Source organism: Zeus faber (assembly GCF_960531495.2).
Source record: "Zeus faber genome assembly, chromosome: 18".
NCBI classification, from domain to species: domain Eukaryota; kingdom Metazoa; phylum Chordata; class Actinopteri; order Zeiformes; family Zeidae; genus Zeus; species Zeus faber.
In genome coordinates this window covers 17,489,640-17,512,344 of record NC_137210.1, presented here as the reverse complement: position 1 = coordinate 17,512,344, position 22,705 = coordinate 17,489,640, and the positions used below count along the sequence as shown (strand labels likewise).

The 22,705-nt window shown below is 42.9% G+C and overlaps 1 protein-coding gene across 1 annotated transcript; it reads left to right on the top strand.

The window, feature by feature from the left end:
• Positions 1-5,715: 5,715 nt before the first annotated feature.
• On the top strand, positions 5,716-21,929 carry ttc21b (tetratricopeptide repeat domain 21B). Its single transcript, XM_080019139.1, has 29 exons — positions 5,716-5,889; positions 6,579-6,708; positions 6,840-6,950; positions 7,307-7,473; positions 7,610-7,732; positions 8,349-8,506; positions 10,200-10,284; positions 10,392-10,490; positions 10,592-10,784; positions 10,894-10,991; positions 11,803-12,003; positions 12,654-12,783; positions 12,885-13,042; positions 13,168-13,395; positions 13,897-14,135; positions 14,787-14,859; positions 15,044-15,154; positions 15,247-15,385; positions 16,578-16,684; positions 16,812-17,000; positions 17,677-17,787; positions 18,260-18,341; positions 18,449-18,599; positions 19,093-19,254; positions 20,501-20,696; positions 21,005-21,229; positions 21,343-21,463; positions 21,566-21,633; positions 21,743-21,929. The coding sequence occupies exons 1-29, from the start codon at positions 5,866-5,868 to the stop codon at positions 21,818-21,820; spliced, it is 3,957 nt and encodes a 1,318-aa protein (XP_079875265.1). The 5' UTR covers positions 5,716-5,865; the 3' UTR covers positions 21,821-21,929.
• Positions 21,930-22,705: the final 776 nt, after the last annotated feature.

Here is a 22,705-nt window from a genome sequence, read left to right as displayed (position 1 = left end):
TTGAGACCATTCTTGTTATTCAAGACATGTATGTTGAAATGTGATTTCACACTCCTGGTACGATGCTCTGTTTTCTCAGTCTCAGACTATAAATTATTTATTTATTTATTTATTTATTTATTTATTTATTTATTTATTTGTTTGTTTGTTTGTTTGTTTAATTAATTTATTAAAATTGGGGGGTTTTCATGCACGGTCCTTTATTCGGACCTCATCAAGGATAATAATTGTCTCGTGGATGAGTTTACAGTCACATTTTAGAATGCATTGATACGCATGAAAAAACAAGCAAGCATTACAAGCATTGTGATTATTTGTTTTATTATTTGGTGGCGGGAAATGGAAAAGTTTTTACTTAAATGTCTTTCCTTTTTGTCCTATTTTAAATCTGTCTTTGGCAGATACATATACTGTGCAAACTTTTCTTTGCTTTTGTGTTTTCCTGCTCCCCTAGATACACAACAACAAACAATACAGTCATCAAAATGGGAACAATAATAATCATGCGTGACCTCTCCTGTCATATAATCATTACATTTACAAATGAGGATGGTGTTTAAGGGTGCATTTAAGGCAGATATTGCCAGTGTGTGTGTGTGTGTGTGTGTGTGTGTGTGTGTGTCAGTGTCTTGATGCCCATGAACCGACAGAAAGGCTCCGTAGACACACAGGTTCTGCAGTCGCGCCGCCGCAAGAACCCTCCAAGCCCAAAGAACATCCTTCCTGAAGGAGACAGTCGCCCATGCAATCCACGCCAGGCACACACGCCCACCAAACTCCCGTGACCAGACGTCACACCCCACGCCTTACGTTTCAAAGTTAAACCAGCTGAGGTTCGGACTGGTTGTTGTTGAATGAAAGGCAAAGTCGTTGCAGTGTTAAGTCGTCATACAGTGCTTCTCATCTCAAAAAAGGTTGATTCATTCACAGGGGTGCGATGAATTTGAATAAAAATGTGCACTGTATGGCAGAACTTCATTAAAAAACGATGCATAGATTGATGGTAATCAGAGTCATGTCATAAAGGATGCTTAATAACTTAAATAACGTCTGACTAACAGGACTTTAGGAAACTTTCAAACCAGAGATTTAATTTCAAAAGCCAATAACCATTAGCATTTCCAGTAACTGGCTTTATTCCAGTTACAATTCTGATAGCACACCAATTATAATCTGAATTAGTCATAGTTCCTGAACTGAATAGGTCTTGTTTTGTTTTCTCCAACTCAATTACCAATTTTATTGAGCACTCGGCTGTAAAGGGTTTGATCTCTTTAAGGCTTCTTTGATCTCTTTAAGCCATCTCAGGCTTTCCAGGGAGGTCACTTTATATTTATGTGACTTCAAGCATAACATCTTGAAGCGTGTTCATATAAATACTGTAGCGAGATGTTTGGCATTTTGTACTTTATGTATAATAGATAATAATTTACTCAGAATAAATATGAAAATCAAAGAAATGGATGTGGTTTCATGAAGATACACTGGTTTATGAGGTGAATCCTGCGAGCTGCGTCTGCTCACATCTTTGCAGATGCTATAATCTGGTTTGTGAGTGTCGTCCTGTGGCTCCTGCCGGAAGCTATTAGCATCTTAAGTGGGTGGAACATTTTTTAAATTATTAATCACAGTCCAAACATCCAACACTGTCCAGTATTGCCTTTTACCTCGTGCATCTCCGACAGTGTTGAGAGAAGAAAACAAGAGGCGGGTGGCAAAGTGCTGCTTATTCCAGCCATTACGTTTCACAGCGGTGATGAGATTACGGGGCCTGCGCCGCACCCACCAGCAGCAGGGCCTTATGGCTCACATGTGTTTTCCTGAGCCGTCATCAGAACAGCAACCACATGGTCTCTGAACGTTTGTGAGCATGCCCTCACCATCTAACAAATATTGTCGATAATCATTATGTTAAAGATGACTGTCAAAATCCTTATGAGGTTAATTATGTCAAAATGATTCTATAGCGGGGGCGGGGGGGGGGCGTCCTGGTGGCTCAACCGGATAGGCGCATGTACAGTACCATATAGGCGAAGGGCCTGCAGCGAGGTCATAGCTGCGTGTCTCTCCCGCTCTCCACCCCCTGTTTCCTGTCTCTCTCCACTGCTCTCTACGATAAAAAGCGGCCCAAAAATGTAAAAAAATCTTTAATTATTCTATAGTAAAGTGATACAGGGTATTTTTTTGTGGTGATGATTTGTGCATTGCTCTCCAGACAATTGGCATAAAAAAAAGATTAACAATCTGAAAGAAATAGCAAGTATGCACAGAAAATTACCAATAAAAAAAAGAATATCGCCAAATATACAGAAAATACAGAGAATATACAAAAATATAATATACAATAATATTCTATGCGCAGAAAAAGTTTAGTTTGCAGTAAGCCTATGGTTGCTAGTATGGATATGGGTATGAATATAAATAGGTAGATGTATGGATGAATAAATATGTATACAACAATTTGGGACTACATTATTACGAATCATTACAATGTCTACAATGTTGTGACAGTATTGCCCTGATAGTATTGAACCGGGTCACTCCTCCAAATGCAACAGGTGCAGTTGCAAAGGTCTGGTTTTGAAGGACTGATTGAAATGAGCCGTGACGTTAATTTAAATTGAAATGCCCCTCGCTCGTTGCCCCGGCAACCAGGCATCAAGCTTCTCTTCTTCTCTGTTTGACTGACGACCGGTGGCCTTAGCGGCGAGGAGGGTGGGCTGTCTGCTCAGCACATACACACACGCACACACACACACACACACACACACACACACACACACACACACACACACACACACACACACACACACACACAGTCCATGTGAGTAGAGTGCACAGTATGTAAATGCACATGTACTTTGGCCGTAGCCAGAGCAGCGACCCTGACATGCATGGAAAGTATATGAGTGCAAAAAATCACAGAGAGAAATCTGAGAATGCTATCCATAACCTCTCCATAATTGTATTTGCTGTAGACAAACAGGAAGAAAATCCCATTAGACAGCTATTGGTGAGTACTCCTCCACCTTCTCCATCCACTGGCACACATTCAGTCTCTCCTCCTCCCTCTCTCACTCTCATCCCTTCACTCATTCACTCCCCCACTCACCAGATTCACTTAGTGCACCCTCTCTCTGTCTCCCTGCCCCCCCCCACCATACTTCCCCAGATGCACAGACACAAAAACACACACATCCATAAAACCCAAATACTGCCACGATTATCAAAAATCAACCAAGATGATGCAGTTTGCACAATTATCCTGCAATTTCAGCTCTACAAGCAAAATTGGCAACCCTCGCCAGTGGAGACAACAACCCTGCAGTTTCATGTTTATCAAACCAAATAACCTTGTCCGTCAAACTGTGAATTGCCAAAAAAAAAAAAAAAAAAGTGATCCTCTGCATGTTTTAGGAAAAATGCAAAATGGAATTAAGGAGTTCATTAGGCTTTGAGCTGCTTGTAATACTTTGATCGATACGGCCTGTCGAAGCCACAAAGGAGACAGCCATTAGAACGCTGTAGCGCGTCATCCCGGGGGATACATATTCCACAGTCTCTCCACTAATAGGTTTCCAATGCATTCTTTATAAGTGCCACAACACATGCCGTATTTAATGCTCCTCGCTAAGAAACAACACCTTCTATCTACATTGTATTGTTACAGTCGTTTCCTAAATGCATGTATACATCACTTGAATTCTCTCATTTCTAACGTCCTATTGATGGGATTGGAAATTATTTCCAATCCCATCAATTGGTCTACAGTAAAAAAAAAAAAATTGCATCGAAAAAGTATTTTGTTATATCATAATTATTGTTTCAGGTATAATGCAAACTCTGCCCATATGGGTTACCACTGGCGTACATGCTCAGAGCTCAATAACAACCTGATTTACTCTGCCACCGATGTGTGCTGCACAGAGTAATGATTATGTGCCACGGTTTGTGCTAAATAGTATCTGACAAGGCATTGAAAGGTTTCCCTGTGGGACAGTCGTCCTGTGCCCGTGCTGGACACTGTCCCTGCCATGGACTCTCCAGAAATCCACAGTGTTTCACAATCAATGCACCATGTTGTGTAACACTGGTTCAGAAATTATCCCCGGCTGGATGCAAACATGTTTCCACTGCATATGATGAGTACAACTATGATTGTGATGTCTAGGTGTCAATTTCATAGTTAGTGGTTTAGATTGAAGGGATCTACATTTGTTGGGGACTCTCTTAGAGGTGGGTTGACATTTATGAATGAGTGATACCGTACAACAGCATTTCTGTCTCACATTCAACAGATATTTGATGAAATGTGCATGTGCATGACAGATGACCAGCCCAACACCAGCAGCAGCATTAGCCCAGCCTTAATACTGTAAGCCCAGCCCACTGAGCTGGTCTTAACATTTTCATACAGTCAAAGTATTTGAACCTTTCTCTCACATTCAATGATTTTGTCTGGATACCACCTAGAATGGTCCAATGCAAACATTAAATATCAATGGTTTGATTATCCCCAGACCATAAACGTGGTTCACTTGGCGTCAACTAAATAAAGAGAAAAAGGAGATTTCCAGAATGAAGTGAAATTATAGATTCAAGATTCAAGAGGTTTATTCGTCACATGCATATACATACTTTCATACATATATGCAGTGAAATGTAATGCAACGCAGCCGGTGATAACACAAAATACTGTATGTCCTAGGAAAAAATTTCTTTCGAAAAGACCAACTAACTGACTCCTAAAACGTAATACAGTAAGTCGAATACTTATAGAATAAAAATAAAAATATATAGAATAAAATAAAATACAATAAAATAAAATTAAATTAAATGGAATGGATAGAGGGAATATGCTTATGTATATGGAATAGGCAATTATGTATATACAGATAATATATAATTATAATATAATTTATTTATAAACATAATCAACGATAAAGCGACACAAATTTTTCCAAATGAAAGGAACAATGTGGGAAATATCAGAATAACTGTAATACTGGTTATGGGTGGACTTTGGTGTGGGTGGACAGTTATTTTGTGTATTATTTTATTATTATTAATAATGTATATTTATTTTATTTAGCATTGTTATTATTATTATTATTATTATTATTATTATTATTATTATTGTTGTTGTTGTTATTATTATTATTATTATTGTTATTATTATTATTATTGTTATTGTTGTTGTTGTTATTATTATTGTTGTTGTTGTTGTTGTTGTTATTATTATTATTATTATTATTATTGTTGTTGTTGTTATTATTATTATTATTATTGTTATTATTATTATTATTTTTGTTGTTGTTGTTGTTGTTGTTGTTATTATTATTATTATTGTTGTTGTTGTTGTTGTTGTTGTTATTATTATTATTATTGTTGTTGTTGTTGTTATTATTATTATTATTATTGTTGTTGTTGTTGTTGTTGTTGTTGTTGTTGTTATTATTGTTGTTGTTGTTGTTGTTGTTGTTGTTGTTGTTGTTATTATTATTATTATTATTATTGTTGTTGTTGTTGTTGTTATTATTATTATTATTATTGTTATTATTATTATTATTCACTGACCCAGTGATGATGATTTCTTAAGAATGACATCATCGCCATCTGGTGGTTGAAACGAGACCCTAACCGGAAGAAGATAAAGGGTTGCTTAGTTACTAAGGACGCTAAAGAGCTAGCTAGCTCGTAGAAACATGGCGGCGGTCTGCTGAGAGAGATGGTCTGATACTGATTTTATAGTTTATTTTTTACAGTTATATCCTAACGACGACGACAATGAGCATCTTAAGTCGTTTGTTTTAAGGAGGGCGTATTTATCTAAAGCTGGTGAACAACCATCGCGACGTGGTCGAAATGGAGGACGAGGACACGGCGTTGGTAAGAACTACGTGTTGGTTTGCAAACAACAAAAACTGTAGCTGACGGTGCGAAATCGAATCCAAATGACCTGTGTAATACGCAGAATACACACAATAACATATTGCGACCGAGCACTTGAGTTAATCGATCAGTGAAATAGTTCGACCTGACTAGCATCTGGTAGCTAACTAGTGTTTCGTTTTGACTGATGTAATGAACTAAGATTAGGGCGAACGAGTCGAGTTGGACTAATTGGAATCACACCTAAAGCTATTATCGCCTACCTGCATTTCATTCTTTCCTGTTTGTACTCGGTGTTATCGTTTTGAATGTAAAAATACATACAGTACACACACACACACACACACACACACACACACACACACGCTGAAGTAGACAGTGACGGGAGAGGAACTGTACTCAAGTGTATGATTTTTCCAAACGAATAGATCCAATTTCAAATGGTGTTACTCACATTCATTTTCCAATACAATTATTCAAGTTAAACACTACAAATTCAAATGACTGGATTCAAATTCTTTTTTTTTTTCCATGCAATTATTCAAGTTGAGCTATTCAAATTAAAAGAAATGATTGATGATGATTCAGATTTAGTTTCCAGTGGCACATATTTCTCTCCGCGCGCACGGCCCCTGTCCGGGAAACTGTTAGAAACTGCTCTCCCCGCTCTGCTCTCTCTTCTACAGGGTTTGATCACTTACTACTGCCACGAAAAGTTCTACAACCACGCCGTGATTGCCGCGGCCGGGGCTCAAAGGACCTTCAGCAATGAACCCATCTTTAGTTTTTTCCACGCATATGGCACGTTAATGCAAGGTGGGGAAAACATCGACTTGAAATACTTTGTTTTCCTTCTTCTTCTTCATAGATATCTCTATAGCGCCGTGTCCTTCTTAATCCAAATGTGATTTATTTTTTACAATTATTATTTTTTTTTTCTGCCACAGATCAAGTTGAAGACGCCATAGCAGAGTTGGAGATGATAAGAGAGCGCAGAGACGTGTCTCTGTGCAGCCTGATGGCCCTCGTCTACGCCGAGAAGAAGAAGCCACACCCAGGTCCACCAGCCAGAGTCCTGCTCATTTTGCGTCACGATCTCTGTTTTTTTTCTAGACCTTATTATGGACTTTGTAGTACTGGTACTAGTTGGGTAGACGGCGTGGAAATTGGAGTGTCACAGCAGTTTGCATTAAAAAAATAAAAAATAGGCAAAAATAAAGAAGAGCACAAGCAAAAAATATATAAGAAACAACACAATAAAAGTGAGCTAAAGAAAGAAAGGAGAAGAATATGTTCATGTAAATTAAACCTATACACTAACTAGGAGATAGATACGTTTTCCGTGGACACTCTGCGGTGGGCGAAGCAGTGGTTTATCTTTTCCCATCTCTATTTGTTGCTTGGCAATTTCTAGTCAGAGAAACGGTTCAGGAGCTGGATGCCAAAGTGAAGGAGGATCGTAAAAGTGCGTCTCCCAAGAGCCTCTACTACGCCGGCATGTTCCTCTGGCTTTTAGGGCGAAACGACAAAGCCAGGGAGTACGTGGAGAGGATGATTAAACTCTACAGCGGCTCCAGAGAGGTGAGTTTTGCTTTCATTTTTTGTTGTTGTTTTTTTTGTCTGAGAAAATACCTCAACAACATTGTATAATCGAACAAACCCCCGTTGGTTAATCTGCGCTTTTTCTGTTTGGTCGGCACGGCGTCTTTGTGTCCAGGGTGTAATCCTCAAAGGCTGGATAGATCTGACGTCCTGCAAGGACGCCTACGCCAAAAAGTCCGGGAAATACTTTGACGAGGGGCTGAAAGAGAAGGCAGATGTTCTCGCCCTGATGGGGAAGGTGAGCTGCTCGACGCAAAACCTCGTCCTGAATGGTGTTTCTCAGTCGCGGCCCGAGACGCCGTGTAACCGGAGCCGGGCGCATTCAGCACCGCGCTCCCAGTTCTTATTGTGGCTCAGCGCTAATCCCCTCGCTGCGTCCTTCACCCTTACATTTACCTCCTCGGCTCAGTACTAAATGTGTTGGTTTTTTTTTGTTTTGTTTTTTTTGTTTTTTTATAACCTTCATACGTCTATTAGTTTAGATGAGATTTTAAGTTATAGTCAGTGTCAATGTGTGCACCACTACCATAATATGAATTTTAATACAAGGGTTTACGTGTGTTTACTGCCAGGTTTCAATGTTTAGGCTTACTGCCAACATTTTGTTTACAGTTTAATGGTTATATTTAATGTCAGGTTTATTGTACATTCATCTTTCTGCTTCACCGTTTGTTTTTTTTCTATGACATTTTGTATAGGAGCGTATATCATTTCTGGACGCGGCCTCTTATTTGTATTTTCCATCTGTCTTTTTTTTTTTTTAATTATTGTTGTTTTTTTTCTGTTGTTTTAGGTTAGGTTTTTTGAGTTATCTCTATAATCTCTCGTGTACATGTTTTGTCTTTCCCCTTCAGGCACAATACTATGAATATCGTCAGAACTACTCTGGTGCGTTGGAGATCGTCAACCAAGTCATTGTAAATTTCCCTGGATTCCTGCCGGCGTTGGTCAAGAAGATGAAGCTGCTGCTCAGTTTGCAGGACTGGGAGCAAACCATCGATGCGGCACAGAGGTGACTGGGTCCAGTGGGATATCGAAACGCACGCACACACACACACACACACACACACACACACACACACACACACACACACACACACACACACACAACCGTCTCATTCAGGGCAGAGATTCAATAACATGGACATTGACAAGATGGAGGATTCACACACAGCTCTGCTGCCAGATAATGCTGCCAAAGTCAATTTATTAGTAAGTTTCAACCCCAAAGTCGTCAAGTACGAGAAACACAACATCTGAAAGGGTGGGGATGGGTGTAGAACTGACTTCCCTCAGAGGGGTAAATAACAATAAGGAAGTAGGCAGGCCCACGGAAGGACCATCATCAAGAAAATATGTGGGGAAAATCCACATATTACATATTATATCCTGCTCTCCTTCTGTGAATTATCCTGAATGGAGAGATGGCATTTATCTCTCTCTGCTGATGACAAAGCTAGAACAAATTCGTAGATGGAAATATTTACGAGTAAAAAAAAAAAACAAACAAACAAAAAAAAAAACCAACAACCCAGGATAACACAGTTGACCTTTTCCAAGCGGCGCAAACATTAGTATTCTATTGCAAATGGAAAGCCAGTGTGATGCCCCAGACTGACTGAGACATTGTTCCAGACCGCTCGCTCCACTGGACCCGGGCCAGCGCCGAGCAGCATAAAAGCCCTTTGAGTTGAACCATTTCCCAGGATTCCCTGCTTCAGGTTCCATGAAGAGGAGGAGCGGCGGCAGCGAGGGCTCAGGTGGAGTCGTGTTGTCAAAAAGGGTCCGAGCCAAACCCAGAGCCGCCGGGGGTTGCCTGTTGAGCGCTGGGATTGTGCTGCTTGGAGCCGTTCTAGTCACAACCATTCAAAGCTTTTTATTCACGACTACTTTATTCACTACTATTGGAGTATATAAATGACTGCTACAATTTATACTCTGCTATGTTTTATTCTTAAATGGGTGTCTGTTGGATATACTTTTATTTAACACAATTAATTCCATATGGCTGTGAGCTCCTTTCTGTAATAGTAGTAGTAATTATTATTATTATTATTATTATTATTATTATTATTATTACATTAATATAGGAGTTACCAAATCGACCACCCCTCAATCACCCTTTATATACTATATATACTATATAGGCATTTCACTCGGATATGTGTATGAAAGTATGTATATGTATGTGATGAATAAACCTCTTGAATATACACTATAAATACTATATACACTATGCAGTTTATACTATATACACTACATATACTCTATACACTATATACACTATACATACAATATACACTATATATACAATATACACTATTATACACTATATATACTATACAATGACTTTGTCATTAAGTGAGGAGTACCTGTAATCCATTCAAATAGTAAGAAACACCAAATATAAAACTCCTTCAATGCAGAAAGTTCTAAAATTAACATTTATATAAAGCATTATACTATATATATATATATTCACACACACTGTATATATATATAAAATAATTGAAATTGAAGTGAAAATTGATTTTGCTTGTTTGCTTTTTTATTGTTACTATTTGATTGCCTTAATTCAGAGCACTTTTGGTTATGTGTTTTGTATCAAAGGAACTGTCCAAATAAAGATGATGATTATTATTATTATTATTATTATTATTATTGTTGTTGTTATTATTTATTGGACCTAATCTGTCATCTTCCAGGCTTCTACAGAAGGATGAGAACAACCTGGAGGCTCTGCGGATGCTGGCTCTGCACTCCCTGTGTAGAGAGGGAAACATCACGGAGGTGAAGCGGCCTCCGTGGTCCCGGTGGGAGCAGGGTGATGAAACGATAGGGAATCACAAACCAGTTAAATGTGGATAATGATCATCTTTACATCTCCTTCTTGGCAGTCGGCGAAGCAGCTTTCTAACCTGGCCGGCGGCCTGGACGCGCTGGAGCCTCGCAACCCGGAGCTGCTCTACCGAATGTCCCTCGCTTTCACCCGTGTGGTAGTTCACTCCTTCTAAGAAGTTCACCACCTGCGTTCTGGATGAGACCCCCCCCCCCCCTCCCCGCGTCGTTTGTTGAAATATGAATCCCCCCCCTACAGTGTGGCAGAAATGAGAAGGTGATCCAGCAGACGCAGAGGATGGTGGAGCGCGCCTTCGCCCAGACGTCGGCCGATTCGGACCTGGCCACGGAGCTGGGCTTCCAGATGGTTCTTCAGGGCAGGACCAAGGAGGCCATGAAGTGGTACAAGACGGCCATGACTCTGGACGAGACCAGCGTTTCTGCCCTGACAGGTGATGGCTCGAGACATGTGGCGCTCGTTCAGCTTGTCCACATGGCATTCGGGTCCAGTGTATTCATTATTCCGAGTAACGTTTTAACCCAAGGACACTTTGAATCCAGGTATCATACGCTGCCAGCTGATCGAGGGCCACTTAGAAGATGCAGAACAACAGCTGGAGTTCCTCGCAGAGATCCAACAGTCCATTGGAAAATCAGCGGTAGGGATTATGTATTTGAATGAAGATTTTAAAAGCAATTTTAAAGTGGAAATCCGTAAAGATTATTTTGTTAATTAAAAAAAGATACAGATATATTGATTGTGTGTGTGTGTATATATATATATATATATATATATATGTGTGTGTGTGTGTGTGTGTGTGTGTGTGTGTATATATTTGTGTGTGTGTATATATATTTTTTTATATTCAGTGTATTTGTGTTATGTATGTGCTGTTCTATATGGTGGTTTCATTGGTGAAGGCAGGGGCCGCCACTGATCGCGCATGTGCAATAAGTGAAAGGCACCCGCGCTGACTTTGATAAACCAGCGTAGCGAGTTGGGCTCAGTGAACCATCGATATGGATGAACATTCAAAAAAAAAATAACAAAAACATATTGCCGCCACCTCGAGTGAGCGACAAAAAAAACAAACAAACCGATCAGAAGAGGGTAAACTTGGACGTTGGGAGGGGAAAACATGTCGCCGTTTTAAATGGAACTCTGGGCAATGTAGGATTTCCACTTTAAAGACAGCAGAACAAAGCCCTGAAGAAAAGCGTTCAGGTTACCATGGAGAAAGATCGCTTTTTAATCACTTCAGTGTGTGCCCGGCGCCACCGGACACTTCCTGCGGCGTGGATCACAGCTGGTCCTGCAGGTCTTCAGTCCTCACTGCTTCGTTCCTGACGTCTGAGAGCCCTTTCGCTCTGTGGTCGAAAGGCTTTATCTTCCGGCGAAAGGCTTATTTCACCTCTCCTTCCCGGTGACTCTTTTGACTTTGTTTTCATGCTGCGCGTTCCCCCTGCCAGGAGCTGCTGTACCTGCGCGCCTTGCTGGCCGTGAAGAAGCGGAGGCCGCCGGACGAGGTGGTCGACCTGCTGAACGACGCCGTGGACACGCACTTTGCCACGCTGCAGGGGCTGCCGTTGGGCGTGGAGTACTTCGAGAAGCTCAACCCGGACTTCCTGCTGGAGATCGTCAAGGAGTACCTGGTGCTGTGCCCCGCCAAGGTGCGGCCGGGCGCCTCCCCTGGGCCAAGGGCTTTGATTGTCTCCAATTGAAGGGGCATATGACCCCGGCGTTGTTGTGTGGTCCATTACAAACAATTGCTACCTTAATTTATTTCTGAGAAAAGGCCAGTCAGGCGATTTCTATTTATTTATTTATTTATTTATTTATGTATTTCATTAGAGGCCGTGATGTACTGATGTACTCTTTGGCCACGCCCCCTAGAGAGCCCATAGAGAGGAATGGGGACTTCAATTTAATTTCAAACAGTGCAACTTGTTTGAGAGTTTCCATGCAAATTACCCATATCTATCACTCGTGCTATGTCTTTTACGACAGAAAATATACTTGTACGCCATCAGAGTACCTCAGTACTTCACAGATATCCTGATTACCCTGTTCTCAGATATACTGTAGATACAAATAAGTGTAGTAACTGGTTCAAAGGACCACATGACAAATCCGCGCATATAGTTTTGCCCATTTTAATGCTGAAAACGGGTGCTACTCCCCTCCCTAAGGACTTTAAGTTTAAACACATTATAAATTCCTTGGTAAGACTTGGGAGTAGAATTTCGGAGCCTCAAACTAGATTGTGGATAAAGGAAGGATCTGTGTTATTGGCTGATGGAAGCGTGTTGATGTGTTCCAGCCTCCAGCCCAGGGCGAGTTTCCCTCTCCTCTTCTGCAGCATTGTTCCTCTGTGTTGGACACTGTGGTGAAAATCGTGCCCGCTCTCCTACAAGGGATCTACATGTTGGCCAAAGTCAGATTCCTCTCAGGTGTGTGTGGATTGTGGGTTATGTATTGATCCATTGTTTAGATATTGATTTTGATTAATACCGATTTGAATAAAGACTCGGCTGTTCTCTCCACTGCTCAGGAAACATCGACGCCGCTCAGAGCAGTCTGCAGCACTGCCTGGACCAGTGTCCCTCCCATGCGGACGCTCACCTGCTGATGTCGCAGATCTGCCTCCTCCAGGGGAACATCATCCTGTGCTCTCAGTCCCTTGAACTCTGCCTCAGCCATAACTTTGAGGTACTTCTGAGATCCTGTTTGCGTTAGAGTCTTGTTGAATTCAAGTCATCGTATCCACCCGCTGGACCCCTACAGGAACAAAACAAAACAAAACAAAAAAAAAAACACTTGACTTGTCGTTTCAGATTCGAGAGCACCCCCTGTACCACCTGATCAAGGCCCAGGCCCAGAAGAAGATGGGGGAGCTGCCGGGGGCCATCCAGACGCTGCAGATGGCCATTGCTCTGCCGGGGCTCCGCCGGGCCGGGTCGTCCTCCTCCAAGTCCAAGAACAAGAAGATCGAGCTCAGTCCCACCGACTCCGTCTCTGTGTTCCTGGAACTCGCAGAGGCCCTCTGGCTGAATGGAGAACAGGTACGCATACTGCCCTACCCTGTAATTAAAATATTTGCACCCTGTATGTGATATTTAAAACAAACCAGTCGAACTCTATGTAAAAATCTTGTCTGTTGCTTTCTCACTCAGAGTCGGTGTGTTTGGCCAAGTATATTTTCATAATATGAGGAATTTGTGATGGCAAGGATTGGTTTATTGCTGTACAGACAATTAGCATAAAAAGAGCGCTCACACGAAAAGCTTAACGCAAAAAAGCCAAATATACAAGATATTGAAAATAAATAAAGAAATGAATGAATAAATTCCAGATTTACATAAATAATGTAAAAAATGTGATTCTATGCACAGGATAAGTTAAGTAATGGCAATAGCCTGAGATAAGTGGCAGTATGGTTGCTAATATAGCTGTGGGTATAAAATATTAACATGTTATTTCAAAATGATTGCAATGTCTATCCTTGTTATACATAAATCATTATTTTCATATATATTAATTTGACTTATTTTCTTTGTCTTCAGCATGAAGCAGCCAAGGTCATGCAGGACGCCATCAACGAGTTTTCGGGCACCACCGAGGAGCTGCGCGTCACCATCGCCAACGCCGACCTGGCGCTGCTGCGCGGCGACGCGGAGCTGGCGCTGAGCATGCTCCAAAACATCACACCCGAGCAGCCGTACTACATCCAGGCCAAGGAGAAGATGGCTGACATATACCTGAACCACAGGAAAGAGAAGCGCCTGTACGCCGGCTGCTACAGGTGAGGGGGTCGACGCAGAAGTCCATGGGGGGGGGGGGGGTTTGGCTGACGTGTTTGAATGGTGATTTAAAGCGGTAATCCGTATGATTATGCTTTTTATCTGGCACCTTATAAGAAACAGACGTTTAATGTATGTTGTGTCGGCATAGCGGTTTTTGACGGAAGGTTAGCCGTAGGTTTTGTAAAAATAGTCCAAAATAGTCCAGGTCAAAAAGTGAGTGGAAAAATAAAAACTCATGATTTGATCTGTGGGAAATAGCACTGTAAGCTCTGTCCAACTCAAAGTGCTGGTGGGCGTTGCGGTCGAACACCACTCACGGGCACTTACCGTCTGTTTTCCGCCACGCCAGATAACCTCCGCTCGCTCTGGCCGCTCGGTCGCCGCGTACCTGCGTTCCGTTCGCTCTGGTCTGCGCCGGGATGTCGGATTCCCGGTAGTTGAGGTCAAATCGGGCGGAGATCTCGGTGGCGGCGACTCGGGCAGCTGAGCCGGCGCCTGCGGTGCAGCTTTGGGAATTGCAGCGGCGCGCGCGCGGCCATCGCTGCGTGTCGCCTCGCAAACCTCCATCCTTAAGAGTAGGGGTCGAAAGCATTTTAATGCGTCCTGGACTTCCACGTAACCGTGCCGTCTCTCGTCTTTTTTCCCCGCAGAGAAATGGTGGAGAAGCTTCGCAGCGCTCACACGTATCTCCTCCTCGGCGACGCCTACATGAACATCCAAGAAGTGAGTGGGAGGCGCCGGACCAGATGTCCTGGTTTTGTTTATGTTTCGACCTTAACCAACAGGCGCTTTGACGACATTTTAGGCCAAAGGAAAAACTTCAAATGGTAATTCCTCGTGAAAGATAATATTTAGAAAAGGGTGAGTTCCCACGATAAACTGTACCGGAGCCGTGTTGACCCCGCAGCCGGAGAAGGCCATCGAGATCTACGAGCAGGCCCTCAAGAAGAACCCCCGAGACGCAGCCCTCGCCAGCAAGATCGGCAAAGCCCTGGTGAAGACGCACAACTACGTCAAGGTTCGTATCTGGTTGGACAGGGACGGGGTAAACGAGGTCCGGGCTCGGGCCCTGACGCAGAGCCGCTGTCGTCCCCCACCCCCACCCCGCAGGCCATCAACTACTACGAGGCGGCGCTGCGGACGGATCAGCAGAGCTTCCTGCGCTACGACCTGGCCGAGCTGCTGATGAAGCTGAAGCAGTACGAGCGCTGCGACCGTGTGCTCCGCGACGCCCTGGACCACCAGCCAGGTAGCAGGATTATATATATATATATATAATGTGTGTGTGTGTGTATATGTATATGTATATCCGTCACGTCGCCCTGAACAGGACAACTTGAATTTGGGGGGGATGAAATCAGCAAGTCAGTCGTAGTAAGCAGTCAGGTAGTTAGTTTAATTGTAGTGGTTGTTGCTCTAACGCTGTACAGTATTATGATGATCGTTGATCATTACTTGTCACGCATCAAAAGCACCGACAGTCGAAGTGAATAACATTGCTCATCTCGTTGCAGTGCCACCTGTCAAGGGATGGGATATACTAGGCGGCAAGTGAACAGTCAGTTCTTGAAGTTGATGTGTTGGAAGCAGGAAAGCGTGAAGATTTGAGTGACTTTGACGAGGGCCAAATTGTGATGGCTAGATAACTGAGTCAGAGCATCTCCAAAATGTCTTGTGGGGTGTTCCTGGTGTGCAGTGGTTAGTACCTACCAGAAGTGGTCCAAGGAAGGACGACCGGTGAATCGGCGGCAGGGTCATGGCCGTCCAAGGCTCATTGATGCATGTGGGGAGTGAAGTCTAGTCTAGAAGAAGAGCTACTGTAGCACAAATTGGTGAAAAAGTTAATGCCGCTATGATAGAAAGGTGTCAGAACACACAGTGCATCACAGCTTGCTGCGTATGGGGCTGTGTAGCTGCAGACCGGTCAGAGTGCCCATGCTGACCCCTGTCCACCGCCTAAAGTGCCTATCTGTGGGATGTGCTAGAATAACAAGCCAAATCCATGGGGGCCCCACCTCGCAAATTCCAGGACTTCCAGGATCTGCTGCCGACGTCTTGGTGCCAGATACCACAGGACACCTTCAGAGCTCTTGTGGGGTCCGTGCCTCCACCGGTCACAGCTGTTTTGGCGGCAGGAAGGGGAGCTACACGATATTAGTGTTCATTAGTGGTGGTTTTAATCTTGTAGCTGATTGGTGTTTGGTTATGGAGTCGCAATGTTTTTTTAAATAATTGAGATCAGGCGATTAAGTCATAATTGTGACTGCTGGAATTATAATGCCCTTGGCTCATTTCTTCCCAAATCTTTTTTTTGCCTAACTATACTTCGTACGCTGGATCCAGTCACCCCTCTGTTACTATTTCTCTACAGAGAATTTAAAATGGACCGCAAACGTCTCTTTGCTTGTTTAACTGGCGTTGTTTCCTTTCCCTCGGCCCAGTGAACGAGCTCCCAGCGCTCACAGACGACTGTCGCCACCTCGTCCTCTTGGCCAAGATCCAAAATAAAGTCAACAAAACGGAGGAAGCTTTACTTTCCTTACAGAGAGTGAGTGGCTCTGGCAGCGAATCTGTTTTACCGCAGGCCTTGAATTATCAGTTAAGTGTGTGTGTGTGTGTGTGTGTGTGCGTGTGTGTGCGTGTGCGTGCGCGTGCGTGCGTGCGTGTGTGTGCAGGCCCGCGACGTGCAGGCCAAGGTGCTGAAGCGCGTGCAGTTGGAGCAGCCCGACGCCGTGGCCGCGCAGAAGCAGCTCGCCGCCGCGATCTGCGGCGAAATCGCCAAACACTACACAAGCCAGCGCGGCTACGAGCGAGCGGTCAAGTTCTACAAAGAAGCGCTTGTGTATTGTGAGAGCGACCGCAAGGTCAGTTCAGCTGCAGCAAGAACGCCCTGTGTGTGTGCGGAAGCCGCAGCTGCCGCGGACAAGCCCTGCGTGTGTTCAGCCAGCTAGCTGTTCGTTTGTTTGTTAGCATGTTAGCATATATTAACATAACACAACACTGCTGCCATAGTGGAGTCAACCAGAACAATGGCTGCTGCCCTTATATCCTCCCTACCCACAAATAATAAAGTAATAATAATAATAATGCAATAATTGTAATAATTAATAATTATGATAGTGATTATAATGATGGTGAATAATAGTCATAATAAAAAAAACATTATTTAAAAAAACCTGTTTCAGATACAAAGTGCTTTGCAGATAATTCCAATTAAATAAATAAAAATAGAGATACACTTCAAATGATGAGATGCGGAAGAAAGACAATACGAAAAAAAAAAATCGAAATAATCCAATAACACAGTTTGTTGAGGAGGAGGAAGCGTGTGGACTCCTCAAAAGCCAGTTCAAATTGTGAAAGGTGCGTTTTTATGCCCTTTCTTTTTGAAAGTGGGTTAATTGATTCAATGGCTCTCAGGGTTTTCTGGGAGGGTGGGAGGGGGCGGCGGTGTTGGCTGAAGGACGATTCTTCCACTAATCGGACGTGTGCCGGGAATGAATAATGGCTGGCGGCCTGGCCATGTTTGACCGTGTCCAGGTGATGATGGAGCTGGCGCGGCTGTACCTCACCCTGGACGACGTGGACGCCTGCCAGCAGCAGTGCAGCGTCATCCTGAAGAACGACCAGTTCAACGAGGACGCCACGCTGGTTGGTTGTTTTTTTTCTGCGCCCGTCTGAGTCCGAGTCCTCGCAGCCCCCAGTGTGTTTATCGACTATCGACGCCAAAGTCGTTCTGGGGAAAAGCCTCAACCTATTGATTCGAAATCTCATGTGACCAGGCTGAAGTCGTGATGGTCAATTCATTTTTGTGCATTGCCTATTTTTTGATTGTGTATTTTCTTTGTATATTTGGCTATTTTTGTATGTCCGATTTTTATTGATTTATTTATTTTTAGAATTGAGGGTTTTTTTATGCCAATCGTCTGTACGGCGACGCACCGATCTTCGCCGTGACAAATTCCTTGTACAGTATATGCCAGATATATATATATATATATATATATATATATATATATATATATATATATATATATATATATATATATATATATATATATATATATATATATATATATATTAACAGATTCTGTTTCTGATTGTGGTTCGTGTTTGTCCGTAGATGATGGCTGACCTGATGTTCCGGAAGCAGGACTACGAACAGGCGGTTTTCCACTTCCAACAACTCCTGGAGCGCAAACCAGGTAAAAAAAAAAACCCCAAAAAACGGCTCCCGTTAGTCACACGCCGCTTTCCGTCAGTTGATGCGAATGCGAACGTGGGCTGTGAAAATGGCCGTGTTGTTTCCCAGACAACTACCCCACGCTGTCGCGCCTCATCGACCTGCTGCGGAGAGCCGGGAAGCTGGAGGAGGTCCCCAAATTTCTGGACATCGCGGAGAAGCATTCCTCCCGAGCCACGTTCGACCCCGGATACAACTACTGCAAAGGACTCTATCTGTGGTATAATGTGATGTCATGAAGAAATATCAGCGACCTTAACGTTACTACTCATAGAAACAGTACTTGTGGAAACAGTACTCATAGAAACAGTACTCATAGAAACAGTACTCATAGAAACAGTACTTGTAGAAACAGTACTCATAGAAACAGTACTCGTAGAAACAGTACTCATAGAAACAGTGCTTGTGGAAACAGTACTCATGGAAACAGTACTCATGGAAACAATACTCATAGAAACACTACATGTAGAAACAGGACTTATAGAAGCAGTACATGTAGAAACATTACATGTAGAAACAGTACTCATAGAAACACTACATGCAGAAACAGTACTCATAGAAACACTACGTGTAGAAACAGTACTCAAGAGAAACGCTGCGTGTAGAAACAGTACTCAAAGAAACACTACGTGTAGAAACAGTACTCATAGGAACACGTTAGGTTTGTTTGGGGTTGTTTTCCTGCTCTTCTGACGGGGGTGACTCCTCCGCAGGTACACAGGAGAACCCAACGACGGCTTGAGGCACTTCAACAAGGCCAGGAAAGACAACGACTGGGGTCAGAACGCCGTGTACAACATGATCGAGATCTGCCTCAATCCCGACAACGACACCATCGGGGGAGAGGTGTTTGAGAACCTGGACGGAGACATGGGGTGGGTTTATAGACTGTGTTACGCTCCATCACATCCTTTGGAAGAGGCTTTTTGCCCAAACTGCTCATTCAAGAGTTTTAACACAATATCTAACGGAACCAAAGCAGGTTTACTGTGTATTGAACCCCTGAGATGTTATTGTGAGTGAGGTCCATGCATTCTTATCAAAGTTCTGATATTAGTGTTATCAAGACTACGTGTGATGACTTTGGAGAGGTAAGAGTGGTAGAAATATTAACATGGAATTACTATTAGTTTGTTTTAAATTGCCCATAACACCATCACAGACCTGTGTCAGGCCTTAAAGCAAGAATAATAATAATAATAGAATAGAATAATATAATAATGCTAAAGCAGGAATATAATAAGTGGTTTCTCCAAAAACATGGAGGGTTGTCAGTGCTGCATTTGACAGATAGAAGAGACTTCATTGGGACCTAGGTTATTCTGTTTAAGAAACACTACATGTAGAAACACTACATGTAGAAACACTACATGTAGAAACACTACTCATAGAAACATTACTCGTAGAAACACTACAGGTAGAAACACTACATGTAGAAACACTACTCATAGAAACACTACATGTAGAAACATTACACGTAGAAACACTACTCATAGAAACAGAACATGTAGAAGCACTACACGTAGAAATACTCATAGAAACTCATAGAAAAACTTCTCATACAGTACTCTTAGAAACACTACATGTGGAAACACTACACGTAGAAACACTACTCATAAAAACAGTACACAAAGAAACAGTGCTCGTAGAAACAGTACTCATAGTAACGGTACTCATAAAAACACTACATGTAGAAACACGCTGCATAGAAATGCTACATGAAGAAACAGTACTCTTAGAAACAGTACTCTTAGAAACAGTACTCGTAGAAACAGTACTCTTAGAAACAGTACTCGTAGAAACAGAACTCTTGGAAACAGTACTCATAAAAACACTACATGTAGAAACTGTACTCATAGCAACAGTACTCGTAGAAACACTACTCATAGAAACACTACATGTAGAAACAGTACTCATAGAAACACTACTCATAGAAACACTACATGCGGAAACAGTACTCGTAGAAACACTACTCGTAGAAACACTACTCGTATAAATACTACTTGTAGAAAAACTACTCGTAGAAACACTACCCATAGATACTGTACTCATGGAGACATTACTCGTAGAAACACTAATCGTAGAAGCAGTACTCATAGAAGTACGTCTCTTGTCCTCCAGGAACTCCACGGAGAAGCAGGAGTCGGAGCAGCTGGCGGTGCGCACGGCGGAGAAGCTGCTGAAGGAGCTGAAGCCCCAGACGCCCGGCGGCCACGTGCAGCTCCGCATCCTGGAGAACTACTGCTTCCTGGCCACCAAGCAGAAGGCCAACGTGGAGAAGGCCCTCAACGTGTTCACGGAGATCGCAAACAGCGAGGCAAGTCCCAAACGGTCGACGCGCACCGCACCCTGCAGAGCAAACACACCGGCTGTCGGATACAGCAGGAGCCATTGTGTTCTCAGCGGGTTGTGGACGCCGTTGTTTGGTTTTCCGGGGGTTTTCAACTGTCCCGTACAGGTTTTGACCGTGTTAGGCTGTGCGGGGTCGGTGCATATTGTTTAAATCAACATGAGATATTGTTGTTCTTTATCAAACAAAGCTTACTGCACACGGAGGCTTTTGGGGTGGAGGCGGAAGGGGTCGGCCGAGGATGAAGCCGTTTGTTCTTTTCTGTTGACTTTTAGAAGGACCATGTTCCGGCTCTTCTGGCCATGGCGACGGCGTACATGATCCTCAAACAAATCCCCCGGGCCAGGAACCAACTGAAGCGCATTGCCAAGATGAATTGGAGCATTGTCGATGCCGACGAGTTTGAGAAGAGCTGGCTCCTCCTGGCAGACATCTACATCAACTCGGGGAAGTACGACATGGCCGGCGACCTCCTCAAGAGATGCCTCCGCCATAACAAGGTTAATACTGAACACACACCATCGCCACGGTAACCGTTTTGTTTGGCTATTTTTCACCGTTTCACCCATTTATATTGTGTGTTTTGGCACCCCCCCCCCCCCTCCTCCCCCAGTCCTGCTGTAAAGCGTATGAATACATGGGCTACATCATGGAGAAGGAGCAGGCGTTCCGTGACGCGGCGCTCAATTATGAAATGGCGTGGAAATATGGCAACCAGATGAACCCAACCATCGGTTGGTCAACCATCAGAAATCATGTCCCATCCAATATGAAACAATATCAATAAGATGATAAACAGAGCATTGCCAAGCAATATCGTCTGTTTTTCATTACAGGGTACAAGCTTGCGTTTAACTATTTGAAAGCGAAGCGGCACGTTGAGGCCATAGACGTGTGTCACAAGGTGAGAAACTGCAATATTCCAAATTTCTTCTTTCTAATATATATATATATATATTTTTTTTTTTCCTCAAGTTATACTTGACTGTGTGTCGTCTTTGTTCTATTTGTAGGTTTTGGATGCTCACCCAAATTATCCAAGAATGAGGAAGGACATCTTGGATAAAGCCCGAGCTGCATTAAGATCTTAGTGTGTGTGTGTGTGTGCGCGTGTATGCGTGCGTTTGTTATTGAATTTGTGTTGGTTTAACATCATGAGTGTAATGATGGAGTAATTCGAGCAAAAAATTGTATAAATATCCCACCTGCTATTTTTTCTGCAATAAAATAAGTGAACCAGAATGCGCCCCGTGCTTCATCGTCCTTTACTTTCAAGTGGAAAAACAAAGCATGTGTTTGATTCAGTTCTTCGGAAATTCTGAAGGTTATGATCTCAGGAAAAGAAAAATATTTTTCGTATTTGGTATTCATGAAGGTCGATATCCCATTTATGTGCTTTCAGTGTGAGTTAAATGTATAAAAAGAGGATTTAACTGATCAAAACATGTTCTATAAACCGTCATCTATAACCATGGCAGCCTGGTCCTTGCTGAACTGTTTCAGCCTATGTGTCTGCATGTGCACACATGTTGATGCATATCAACCATATATTTTTAGAAAGTTAGTTTTGTTCAGTGATGATGTTCAGTTAAAAACAATAATCACATAAACCCGCTACATTTGACACACTTTTAAATAGTCCTATTAGTAAAATCCTACTTACTACAAATACATTTTAACATAATCTACCTGCAGCTTTGGCAAATGTTTGCCCATTGTTTTGCCTGATTCTCAATTTTGAGTCTCTGGGATCCCAGTCTGAAGGTATTTGAATTGTTGTATAGGGTATAATCCAAAACTCCCATACCTGTCTAGAGCATAGTCATGGAGGCAACAGTGAAACTATCATGTTATCTATAATATCAATGAAGTCATGCTGGTGATCAACTCGTGTCCGTTTTGCCGGGGACCCCCCGGGAGGTCCCCGAACCCCAGGTTGAGAACCGGCGGTCTAAGGGAGAGGAACATGCCGAGGG